Raw genomic sequence first — 12,953 nt, forward strand, 5'->3', positions numbered from 1 at the left:
AGTTCGAGCCCCACATCAGGCTCTGTGCTGACAGCTCAGAGCCTGGAGCCTGCTTTGGATTCTGTGTCTCCCTCTCTCTCTGCCCCTCCCCGCTCATGCTCTGTCTCTCTCTCTGTCAAAAATAAATAAACATTTAAAAAAAAAAAACCCACCAACCCCAAAAAGCCATGCTCCAAAGTTACCAAACTGACAGTAAAAGGATTAATAATCCTCTCATCCCACTATTGTATTTTTGTTCAATATCTATGAGTCTCCTTGGAGACGTCTTCTGAAGAATTAATGCCCTGGTAACAAGATTTCAAATCACAGGTTCATCATCAGGTACTTAGAGAGTTGGCCCTAACTTCCTTGGCAGCCTACATACAGGGATAGTCCTTGCCTGGAGTCATTGGCAGGTCCTCCTGTCAGGGTTTCAGTGCTTCAAAATATTTGAGCTTACAAAAATCCCTGAAAGGCAAGAGTCTTTATTAGCTGGCATCTCATGTTGGTCATCTGGTTCAATAATAGAGTCTGAAGAGTCATCATGGGCAAAGATAAAGAAAAGTAAGGAAGCTGCCATTTTGTTCCACAACAAAAAGTATCTACAGAAGTCTTTAAAGAAGGCCCCTATGTAGAATGATACTGGTCCTCTTTTATCACAGAGTCTTTAGGTGAATTCTAAGTTGGCAAGGAGGAAGCCTCTTTGATTACATACTGTTACACGTCCTTCTGAGCTGACAAATAATTGAGGGAGTCAGTCAATGAACATTTATTCTAAACTGTGGTCTGTGGTCTGTGCCCTGTGGCCAGATCTTTATCCTGTTACAATCAACAGGAGCCCCCTTGTGGTCAGAAATGGCCTTCCTTCCAGAAAACCATGAAAATTACGTTCCATGTCTTCCCATCCAACTGGCAGTTGTTCTCTGATAGGCTACTGGAAAGAATACTTCTAAAACACAGCCTGGAAGAACTCATAGACAAAGCTTTACATTAACTAGACTGAAATTCATCCCATTATCACTTGGAGCTGATTAAATATGTAACGGGGGACTAGTCTCACCAGACACAAAATGAGTTTTTGGAGGTATGTTCTACTCCCTCATCAGGTGGAGGACTTGCTCACTTCTTTCTGGAAATCTCTGCAGCAAGACACAGTCATGCTTATGTCATTGCCCGATGTGTGCCAGCTCTTTAAATGCTACGATGTGCAGCTGTACAAGGTAGGAAGATATTTGTCTTTCCTTTCTAGAAATCGATACCAAATGCTGGGATTAGAACCACAGCCCTCCTGCTCTGCAGTCTCTGTGGTCTTCAAGCCCTCTGAGGAGTAAATAATGGTGTTGATGGACCACGAGCCTTTTGATCTTTCCCCAAAACTCAGCTTTTTTTTTTTTTTAATTCAGCGAAAGTTACCTCATGTAAAGAAAAAGCCAATACACATGGTGACCTATGGTTCCAGTGATTACTGAACTCTGCACTAGGTCAAAGTTCTTTCTCTGGTAATTTCAACAAAAGAAGACTTTTTAGAATGAGTAATTGGAATAATTGCTTTGGAATATACCTAATTGCCAGGGTTTTCTGGTTGTTGTTGGGTTTTTGTTTTGTTTTGTTTTGTTTTGTTTTGTTTTGTTTTGTTTGTTTGTTTTTAATGCTCTATCTCTAGAGTGGTTATCATTATTTGGGGATCAGTTATATATAATTTCTGTGGTTCTCCTTAAGCTGGCCATGAACCTTTACCTTTTACTTTATTACCTTTTAGGAAATAGTCTAGTCCTTCAAAGTTTTTAACACAAAGGTTGAAAAACGGTGGCTGGGTTCTCAGCCCTTATGTATTTGGATTTGACCCACCTACTATTGGCTGAAATAGTGTTTCTTAACATTTTGAATCAATTAGCAATGTTTTAAGATCTTTAAAAAAAAAAAAAAAACCATCCTGGCTGCACATCCTGCACAGTGAGCAGTGAATGGCCAAGCCGCTGGTGGCTTTCTCTCTGAGTTTGTGGCACGTCTGACCATGGCCACTTGTAACTAGAGGACCCCTACCCTGGGCGGCAGCCACCACATCTTGACGATTCTGTTGCAGGGAATTGAGGACGTTCTCCTTCATGACTTTTTGGAAGATGTTTCTATTCAGTACCTGAAATCTGTCCGGTTATTTAGTAAGAAATTTAAGCTGTGGCTACTTAATGCTTTGGAAGGGTTTCCCGCCCTCGTGCAGATCTCTAAACTCAAAGGTAGGTTTCAGTAAAAAAAAAAAAAAAAAAAATGAATTCTGTTGAGAGTAGATGACGTATCTGACTTTCAGACTGAGGCAGGACACCTCAGTTGTTGGGTAACTCTTCCCCTCCTGCACTAAACTGTGGTATGCAAGGCATGACCACTTCAGATCTGCTGGTGTTTGCTTTAGTGCGATGATGGGTCCTTGTGCTGATCCACCCACACCCTTTCACTATTGCCCCTTATAAATACTAACAGGGACTTCTGACAGGCCCTCCGGGATAGAGGTGCAGGGAAGGAGCTGGCTCTGCCTCCAGCCCCTGGCTGATGCAGCCTTCTCAAACCAACCCCCAAAGGCAGCCTACAGTCCTTGGGCTCACTGGCCACGCAAGCAGGGCTGCCCAGGGCTCAGGCTCCAATATTCTTCCGCCTCTTTGTGCTCTGTGTGGCCTCCCGCAAGGCTTCAAAGAATATTGCTCCCTCTTTTGAAATCCCTCCCATGCCCTTAACTTTCTTACACCTCTTGGGCCACAGGGGCATTGACACCTTTGTGGTCTCAGTCTGCCCATTGGCTTTCTAGAACACTTTCCCTTCCATCGTGCTACCAGATGGCAGTGGCTGAATACTACTTCCCCCAGGCTGCTTGCCTGCTCCAGGACTACAATGGCTTCCTTTAAATGCCAGCATTCACCCACGTGTGTGTGACATGTTTATGGTCCTGGAAATACCCATTTTCTCCCTCCTGCCTCTGTGAGGTTTTCCACCACCACCTGTAGCTGCTTCCAACAGCCTCCCCACCAGGACCCTCCTTTTCCTGGGCCAGCTTGCTCAGGGCTGAGTCTTGCTTTCTTTGCACACTGTTTGCTACCTTCTCAGAGTGCCCACATAACAGGACCATGTCTAATTTTAACCCACCAGCCCTGCACCCCTTGCTGGGTTCGGTACTCACACTGGGTATCTTGATCTCGTGTGACCCACCTGGATCTATGGGACCATGACCATGAGACTGCCAGCCAAGAATCCGCAGGGAGGGGGTGCTGCAGGGAATGTAAGGTCTGGAACTTGCTGTGGCAGAAGATCCATGAAGTGGGGAGACCAAGCCCCGCTCCAGCTTTCCTGTGGTGGCTTTACCTCCCATCTTAACCCAACCCCGGGCTCCCTCTGTCCTTCCCAGAGGCACTTCAGAGCCTCCTAGTTGATCATCCTGCCTCCAGCCTCACCCCCTCAGTCACACTCCCCTCCACACCTAGTGATCATTCTACACAGTTATCTGACCCATTAAAACCTTCCATAGCCCCTGCTGCCTGGAAAGTCCCCTATGCAAAGTCATTCTCAGCTTGGCCTCTGGCCTCATCTTTGTCCCCAGCCCCCCAGGACATCCCTCCACTGGTGCTCCTCAGCAACACAAGACAGGTTGTCCCCAAAAAGGCCCTTATTCCTGCTCCTGCCTGTGCCTAGACTGCCAACCCCATCCGCAACCCCCCTCCCTCACCCCCCACTCCTCACCCTCGCTAACTCCTAACTTGCATGTTCTAAGTCATCCCTGACACCTTCTTCCAAACAGGCCTCTCCCTTCCCTCAGCAACCCCCACCCCCACCCAGCACCCCCTTCCTTCCTTCTTCCCTATGCTGCTCTCACACTGCCAGAGCACTTACCCTGCTGTGGGGAGGGAGTCTGCATGTCTGGTGACCCATCCTCAGGGGGTGAGCCCCTAGAGGGTAGAGGCTGCCTCCTTTATCCAAAAACCTGGCAAATACCCAGCAAACATTTATGGAGCAAACGCTGCACGCATATCGGTCATAAAGATTTGTCAGATGAATACATGCACACATTCCCTTTAGATTTTCTCTTGTCATCCTTTCCTTTCCTTGGGTCATTTTTTGAGGAGAGCACTGTAGAGATGACAAAGTCTGGGAACTCAAGTTTCCTGGGTAAAAATCTTCAACTCCTTTGAGCCGGTGTATCAGATGCCGGGGTTACATCATTTTATGGTACAAGGGAGGGGAGACTGAGGGGAAGGGGTGGGGGAGGGGGGTGTTTTAGTCAGTGGCCCCTGTCAACCTCTCCTAGCCATTCGGGAAAAGGTCAGCGGGTGGTGGGAAGCAGGATACACAGAGGTCTCCCGATGTGGAGGGCAGTTTAGGCGGCTGTACCTTCCTAGGTAGATGTGTGTGCCTCTGTCTGTGCCTTCTCTCCCCCACTATGTACATGAGAACTTGAAGCTACCCTGTCAGTAATGGCCACGTGTATTGTCCTTAACAGAAGTTACTGTGTTTGTCAAAAGACTAAGAAGAAAGACATACCTTTCCAACATGGCAAAGGTAGGTTTCGGCCAACATGACAGGAGGGAACAAAGCAGTTTCTTGAAGCGAAAAGTGAAAGCTGCAAGTATCCCCTAGGAACAGGTGGCAGTTCCCTTTGCAGGGAGGCCATGTGCATCCACTTAAAGGGCAGAGGGCAGACAGGAGGACCTTGCTGGCCACTAACTGGGAAGGCCTAGTGGGGCCAAGACTCATCTAGAAGCCCATCCCTCAGCTCCCCTCCTCAGAAAGGTTCTCCCTGCAGAAGAAAAAGCAGAACAAGCAGGTCAATGTTATAAAGTTCCAGAGGAAGACCCCATATAAGAGCAGACCAGGGCCAGTTAGGGTCAGAGGTGAAAGGGCATCATGGCAGACAGAGCCCTTCAGCCAGTGTGTGGCCCCAAGGACTCAGTGTGTCCGGGCTGCCAGGTCTCCCTGCTGGATTGATCGTGTAGTTTCAGTGTTAGAGGAAGGCAGACTGGGGCTGAAAGAAAGATTATATAATGCCTGTGTGCAGGCCGCTCGGGAATCTGTTCTGAAATCCTATGGACACCAGATCAGGACAGTGCTTAGACTGCTGCTCTGTTCCAAATCAGCAGGAGCTGTGTTGGGCCTTCCACTTAACCCTCTCCATCCCTCCAGCACAAACTCTCCCTAGACTTTGCATTCCTAGGGGCTGTTTCCTGCCTACTGCTCACAGCCCGTCCAGTTCTCCAGCACTTTCTCATTCCTGGTTGGGTCAACGGGTGATGGCCTCACAGCAAGGCCTTCGTCCCAACCCAACTCAAATGGCAAGCTTGGGTTCTGGAGCCATGCCACTCTGAATCTTATCTTTGTTAACAGTATCAGTTGGGAAGGTTTACTGAACACCCCAGGTGCCCTCAGGCTCCTCCTCAGTGAGATGGAGGTGGCTCTAGAGCCTGCTCCTGAGGCTGGTGTGAGGATGACCATCCCACAGACTCCAGGAATGTAAGGGACTGGATTGGCGCCCTTGGCCAGCTGAGGAAATCAGCTACTTTCCAAACAGCTGAGGAAATCAGCTCCCAGAGGCTGAATTCATGGCCCTCCCTCTGAGAGGAAAGGACAGGGACAGCTTCTGAGTCCCCACAGCCACCCTGTGGAACCAGTCAGCACTCACTCTGCAAAGCCACATTTCCCTTGCAGAAGCTCAGTCACTTACTGTGTTCCTCTCTAGAGTAGTTTAGGCTTGTGGAGTGGGGTGCCCCGAGAACCCCAACTGCTGTGAGCAAACCACTCTGAATGCTTATTTTCAGAAATACAGTTCTAGAATGTGGGAAATTCAAACACGTCAGTTGTCATTTAAGATTCAGTTTTAATCCACTTCTCTTTCTCCTCAACAAAAAAGTCTTGGTCATTTGGAGAGGGGGATTAGGCAAAAGTAAAATGCCAAGGGGCGCCTGGGTGGCTCAGTTGGTTGAGTGTCCGACTTCAGCTCAGGTCATGATCTCGCAGTCAGTGAGTTCAAGCCCTGCATTGGGCTCCGTACTGACAGCTCGGAGCCTGGAGCCTGCTTCCGATTCTGTGTCTCCCTCCCTCTCTGCTCCTCCCTCACTCAACTTCCTCGCTCTGTCTTTCTCTGTCTCTCAAAGATGAATAAATGTTAAAAAAAAAAAAAAAGTAAAAAAGTAAAATGCCAAGATTTAATGAGGTATTATGCTTCCCCATTATCTTTAGACTATGAGAATGGTATTGAGAAACAACAAGAGGGTCAATGTTTTGAAGTCGGATCTACATGCCATCATCAATCAAGGTGCTTTGGACACTTCTAAGAAAGCCCCGCCGAGTAACCCGTGCAGCACGGCTGACCTGGAGACGCACACGGAGATGCAATGTAATCTTCCTTCTGCAGCTCGCGTTACTGGAGCGCTTGGGATATATCTGGGGCTGCCCGGCCATCACTAGTTTATGAGTTCTTAATAGAGGTAGAACCTACTTTACTCTGTAGTATTATACTTTATCTGCTCGCACACCTCTTCCTGCAGGGGTGAGGAACACCCAAGGGAACACTCCTCCAGGGTCCGCCAGGCCACCAGTGCTAGTACATGTTTGTTGAATGAATGAACAGATGAGTGTGGTTGTTGCCTCACAGCATCTCTTTCTGGAAATCAACCTGGAGTGTCTCCTTTGGAAGAAAAGACTTCTTCATCAATCTTGTACACGCACAGATTCGAAAGTGTCTTTTCTACCCTTGTCTGAACTGGATTGAATGACCTCCCTGCCTTGCCAGATTCTGCTGCCACTATTGTGAGCATCATCAATTATTATTTTTAACAATGTGAAATTTAGCCATGGTGCTTTTACTGTGTTTCGCTACTTTCCAAACAAGTGATAGTAAGTTTGTTGGTATTCCTGCCCTTTGCTATCTGTCGTAATTATTTTTTAAAAAAATCTCCCTTCCACAAAGAACTCGGCAAGCTGGCTGACAGCATCGTTCCATCCTGGGGAAGCAAGAGTAGTGAGAGAAGGAGCTGTCCTCACTCAGGGGGAGAACCTGGGTGCTGTTTCAGGAGGAGAGCTGCAGAAGGTGTACGACCTCCTCCCCCAGACTGTAGGCGAATCTCTAGGCCCTTGTATGAGAGTCGCCGGGAGTGGGCCATGGGGGCCGTGCTCGGTTGGCACCCATTCCAGACACTCCACCAGGGAGTCCTGGGAAGGTCTACTAGCTTCATCCTCCACGAGCCTGACTCTGTCCTGATACACTCAACTCTGCATAGAGCTCTGCTTCCCCAGAACCTGTGAGCTCCTTCAGATGTCAGCCGTGGCTTCTTCATCTTGCTCCACCCAGCACAGTGCTGGCACAGGGTAGCCCTTCAGTGCTTCATAACTAGATGAGTACCTGGAGTCGGCAGTGCATACATGCACTGCAAACTATCCTTGCCTCTTTCTTTAACCTTGAAGTAGGGCTGACTTTGGTAGGATTGTACCAGTTATTAAAATATTTAAATAGGTCCATACTGGGCCACCTGGGTGGCTCATCGGTTGAGCATCCAACTTTGGCTCAGGTCATGAGCTCACAGTCTGTGAGTTCGAGCCCCGCGTTGGGCTCTGTGCTGACAGCTCAGAGCCTGGAGCCCGCTTCTGATTCTGTGTCTCCCTCTCTATCTGCCCCTCCCTTGCTTGTGCTCTATCAAAAATAAATAAACATTAAAAAATTTTAAAACAAAATAATAAATAAATAGGTCCATACTTTTTGGCTAGTAGCCCCTGCCCCTGTTGCCTGGCCATCCCAAATCCCAGCTCCTCCCTAGGATCTCCCTTTCCAACCAAACCAGCAATGAAAAGGTGAATACCTAACCCAGCAAGCTTCAGAGATATGGACAAGCAGTCCTCATTAGTAGGAGCCCAAAAGACCTCCCTCCCAGGCTACTGGCTCTCCCCAAAGCTCCAGGTGCTTGCCCAAACCCTGCTTTTGCTCCCGCTGGAGCCCAGGGAACCCCAGGAAGGCATGAGGCCTCTCTCCCAGATGCCTGCCCAGTCCTCCTGTGTTCCTGCTGGCATTCTTGTGGATGGAAGAACTTCCAAGAGGGCACAGAGCCAGCAGGGAAGCAGTATGCTGGTAGCCACTGCTGACACCTAGCAGGCAAATGCTTGAGGTGTACCTCGAAGATCTGCCAGATGAACCCTGGCCAAGCCTCAGTCAGGGCCATGGCAACCTACTCAGTTTTCTAAACTCTGCTGGGTCCATGGCTGCATTCAAAAAGGCGAGAGAGCCAAAGGCTGTTCTTTGCTAAGTGCTGCCTGTGCAGGTGCAGGAGCCAAGTCCCAACGTCACATGTGCTGGGGCTCCACCCTTCAGGTCTGTACTAATTGAGTTTATAACCCCAGGCAAGGCACATCCCTCATCAGCTTTGATGTCCACCATCAGTTTTGAGGACATTAATAAACTACCCCTTTTGTGAACATGGCAAGGATAGGTGAGGTCATGTCTGTATCATGCAATGAGCTCATTTCTAACTGGGTTCTGTATAATTACAAGGTATAGTTATTATTTCAAAATATTTTTTCCATTTCAACAAGTGACAGAGGTGGTTCCTAAGAGGCAAGACCACATAACTCTGAACTAGTTGACCGCAGAGGTGACAAATCTGGCTTTAGAATTCATGCTTTGTGTTCAGAAGGGGTGTGAGGCCTCAGGGAGTTCCTTTAAACTACTGTTCCAGTGTCGTCCCCTAGGTTACCCCGTACACAAATACTTACAGTAAAATCCTGCTTCTTGGCTCACAATCTTTTTGTTTCTTTTGTCTATAGGTTTAAGCAGTTTGATTTCTTTGCTGGGGACATCCACAGACCTCAGTGTATTCCTGAATTGTCTGTCTTCAAATCTTCAAGCATTTGTCTTCCAGGTACAAAACCATGATTTTTGAAATTTTTTGAATTTACATCCAAGTTAGTTAGCGTATAGTGCAATAATGAGTTCAGGAGGAGATTCCGGTGATTCATCCCCTATGTATAACCCCCAGTGCTCATCCCAACAAGTGTCTTCCTTAATGTCCCTTACCCATTTAGCCCATTCCTCCACCCACCACCCCTCCAGGAACCCATAGTTTGTTCTCTATATTTAAAAATCTCTTATGTTTTGTCCCCCTCCCTGTTTTTATATTATTTTTGCTTCCCTTCCCTTATGTTCATCAGTTTTGTACCATGATATTTTTTTTAAGGGAAGAAGGGGTTGTTGATCATTCCAGCTACATTTTAGCACCAGTGCCCATGACCCGATGAAATGAAAGAGTTTTCTCTGGCCAGAAATGCGTCATTGCTGGTGCGGGTGTTAAAGATAGGGAAGTGGTGTCTCACTCCTGTAGCAAGGCAGGAATCGGAGGCTGGCACACGCAGGTGTGTGTTTGTGGGTAAGCATGTGCGCTTGGGTGAGCACAGGTGGGCTCAGGTGTGTATGCAGGTGAGAATGTGTATGCAGGTGAGTGGGGGTGGGTGAGCATGTGTGTGTGAGTGACCACTAGTGAGTGTGTGTGCCAGTGAGCATGTGGGGGAGGCATGCGTATGCAGGTGAGTGTGTGTGTGTGTGTGTGTGTGCGTGCGCGCGCAGGTGAGCTTGGATGAGTGTATGTGTGCACCAAGCAGAAGTGTCTAGGAGGAGGGGCAATTTTGTCTGTTTGGGGAGAATGGCACTTTTCTGGGTACTTTGCAGAACCATCCCAATAAAGCATCAGGCTTGATTTCACAAAATCAAAGACGAATTGTTTTCGATATAGATGGGTTTCGTTCTTCCAGTCGACTTGAAACTTGGGTGTTCCTTGAACAGGGAGGGTTCTTTGCTTAATTGTCATCATCCTCTGCTTCCACAGCCACACTGTAAGAGCTGAGAATGCTGTCCGAGAAAGCTACAGCACCCTTGTCCTAGTGGCCCACGGTGGGTGAGGCATTGTCCTCTGAAGTCTGAGGCCGTCAGGAAAGGCCTTGATGAGGGAGGCGGGGTTTAAACTGGGGTGTGGAAGGTGAATAGGATTAAAACAAGCTAAGGGAGTAATGTCCCCACGAGAGACCTGAGCAGAATGAGCATATGGAAAAAGGAGGATCTGTCTAGGGAAGAAGAAGCAGACATCTCTGGAGGAGACTTAGAGGGCCTGTACCGCGAACACGACTTTGGGCTTTCTCTGTTTAAGCCTCTTGTCACATTTCTTTCTCTCCTCTTTCCTGCCCTGCCTGTTCTTGTCCGTATGCCTGTCCTCCCCATCAAAGAGAAAGGGCACAGACAATACCTGAGACAAAGACTGCAGGCAGCACTGGGATCGCACACCTCATAGAGATGAACCAGAAAACTTTTCAGAAAAGAACTTGAAGGTCATTCCCAACCTTTGGCAGGTGTCTGTTTCCGTTCTTTGCTTCTGGGTGCTAATCATTCCAGATTCTGTATGGCTTTTATCCCTCCCCGTCGGTCTTTGGCAAAGCTTATTTATAACAGTGGTAAACATGTTTAGGGCTATGATGCTGTGGAGACATTTATTCACATGAAAGCTTCACCCACAGAAGTTTTCAAGCCTCTGTTCCTTGTTTTGGGTATTCATCACCTCTGACTTTAACCAAGATGAGCCCTCTGATACCAGTAATACCAGACCTGCCTTGGAGCAGCCAGAGGGGCTCATCTTATTTTAGACCACGTAACATGTTGTATTTCCCAAGACTCCACCACCCTATCTTCAGCCTTCACCAATGAAGCATGTTAGAAAAATGGTGTTTTTGTAACCGCGTGCCTTTGAAGGGCTTGTTTTTGTAAAGCAGCTTGGCTGATAAAAAGCAGTGTATTGTCAATAAAATACTCAGACTGTTAAAATGTAAGCCCTTGGGCATGTGGGAGATGACTAATGGCTTCCGTGGCTAGCATCTGGCAGCTCGCTAGCAGAGGGAGATGTTCAGCTGTGTCACGTGTTCGTTCTCCCCGTTCTTGTGCAGTTGGGGCCCAGGAGCAATTTCTGAACACGGGAACCTGAGGTGCCACGTGGGTGGCGAGCGGAGGAATATTCCATACTGTTGAGGGTTTATGTCTAAACGTCTAAGCAGAGAGCTGGTTGCCCGCAGCTACTTCTCTTGATGCTCTAAAAAAGTATCCTTGTGTCTGTGAAGCAGGGCTTCTCCCAGGAGCCCCATTTAGATGATCAGAAAGACTGGCGGGGGGTGCCAGAAACCACGGGGGGAGCGGGGTTCATGTGTTCCCAGAGCCCAAGGCACTCCCAGTGAAGGCAAAGGAAGGAGAGAAGCAGTGATGAGAAAGGGGATTCCTTCATTCCTAGACAGTCTCAACATCTCCTCCTCAGAGACATGTGGCTAAGCCAGTGGGTGGTCCACATATACGATGAGGCTTAGGAGGCTTTGGGGCATTCATTCCAACATTTGCATGCAAGATTCATATGATCCCATGGGTTTGTAATTCATTGCAAGTGCGGCCCAAGGCAGCTCCCAGTCTGGTTAGTTTCTCAGCCTGCACACAGAGAGGCATCTCACCCACACCCAGTTAAGTGCTATGCAGGCCATCGGCTGGCCTCGGCTCTGTTGGCCCCACGGGTGGGACCTGCCAGTCCTCAGATCATTCACCTGACGCAGTGGCCAGCTTTGTGCTTTCCAAAATCAGTCCCATTACTTTCATTATTGTGGGATTCTGTGCGACTTTTTCACACGAACGGCCTTGGCAAGGATAAAACAGCCACCGTCTCTCTCAATGGCTACCGCCAGGTGGGCTTCAGTGAGGCTGCCCTGCAGGATTTCTCTGTTACACTTCAAAAATGACTTCTTTCATGGGGTTAAAACAAAAAATGTAGGCCAATCTCCCACCTCTTTCCTTCTCTCCACCAACTTCAAAAGGTTCTTCTCTGGAATCATCTCCACAGGAGATGCCACAAGACCAGATATAGGCCAGTGTGCCTCTGCCTCTCTGCCCACCTCATCATTTCTTCTTCCTCTTCTCCTTGGGCCACTTGGGAAAGTCTGCGCATGACACCTATGCGCATTTGAAAACATGATCTTCTTGATTTTGTCATAAACCCCAGCATTTTTTTCCTCACAAAAATGTAATAGCCAAGCAGAAACAAAGAAGAGTTTATCAAATTGGCCGCCAGCTTCCAGCTGAGATGGAATTTCCTTCTTACCACTGTGAGCAAAGCCATGACCCTCTGCCACAGAGATAGTTTTGGTAAGTCAGAGACTACAAAACATTTTGTATTCTACCCTTTAAAAATGTTATCATAGGGGCACCTGAGTGGCTTGGTCAGTTAAATGTCTAGCTTTGGCTCACGTCATGATCTCATGGCTGGTGGGTTCGAGCCCTGCATTGGGCTCTGTGCTGACAGCTCAGAGCCTGGAGCCTGCTTCAGATTCTGTATCTCCCTCTCTCTCTGCCCCTCCCCACTCACACTCTGTCTCTCTGTCTCTTAAAAATAAATAAATATTAAAAAAAAATTTTTTAATGTCATCATAGCATAAGTATTCTCCGTGTTCTACATAGAATCCAGTCATCTCCTTTTCACCTTTTAAAGCAAAATACAACATAGACACAGAAAGTCATACAAAGCCATAACAATCATTTTTTTTAATGGCAACATGATACATGCTTCCCTTTCCCATTCCATCATGGTTGGATGTTTTAGAAGCTTCCCCAGGTTTTTATTTGTTTGTTTGTTTATCTGTCTGTTTGTTTGTTTTAAGTAGGTTTCAAGCTGAACACAGCCCAACACGGGGCTTGAACTCGACCCCTAGATCAATAGTCGGATGCTTAACCAACTAAGCCACCCAGGTGCCCCACCTTTGTTTTTGAATTGTGTTCTTGGGACATGTTGAAGAAAGCACCCAGGAAGCCAACTAAGATAGAAAAAAAAGTGGGTTCTTTGGGGTGCCCATATTTAAATTCTATAAATAACAGTTGATAAAGTCATCCTTGTACGCAGATAGTGGAAAGAGTGAAATAGCATCCATTGCAAACTTTCTGG

The 12,953-nt window shown here is 47.6% G+C and overlaps 1 protein-coding gene across 15 annotated transcripts in view; it reads left to right on the forward strand.

The window, feature by feature from the left end:
• The window catches only part of RFX8 (regulatory factor X8), a 258,871-nt gene that overhangs the window by 239,093 nt on the left and 6,825 nt on the right, over positions 1–12,953 (forward strand). For 14 of the 15 annotated variants that reach the window (XM_042931959.1, XM_042931951.1, XM_042931952.1 and 11 more), the window contains 6 exons: positions 1,086–1,199; positions 2,063–2,213; positions 4,460–4,518; positions 6,193–6,349; positions 8,767–8,861; positions 12,046–12,160. In XM_042931959.1, coding sequence (XP_042787893.1) covers positions 1,086–1,199; positions 2,063–2,213; positions 4,460–4,518; positions 6,193–6,349; positions 8,767–8,861; positions 12,046–12,160 — 691 coding nt within the window. The remainder of the gene's footprint in view (positions 1–1,085; positions 1,200–2,062; positions 2,214–4,459; positions 4,519–6,192; positions 6,350–8,766; positions 8,862–12,045; positions 12,161–12,953) is intronic. The other variant, XM_042931964.1, reaches the window with a different exon arrangement.

Source organism: Panthera leo, chromosome A3 (assembly GCF_018350215.1).
Source record: "Panthera leo isolate Ple1 chromosome A3, P.leo_Ple1_pat1.1, whole genome shotgun sequence".
NCBI lineage: Eukaryota > Metazoa > Chordata > Mammalia > Carnivora > Felidae > Panthera > Panthera leo.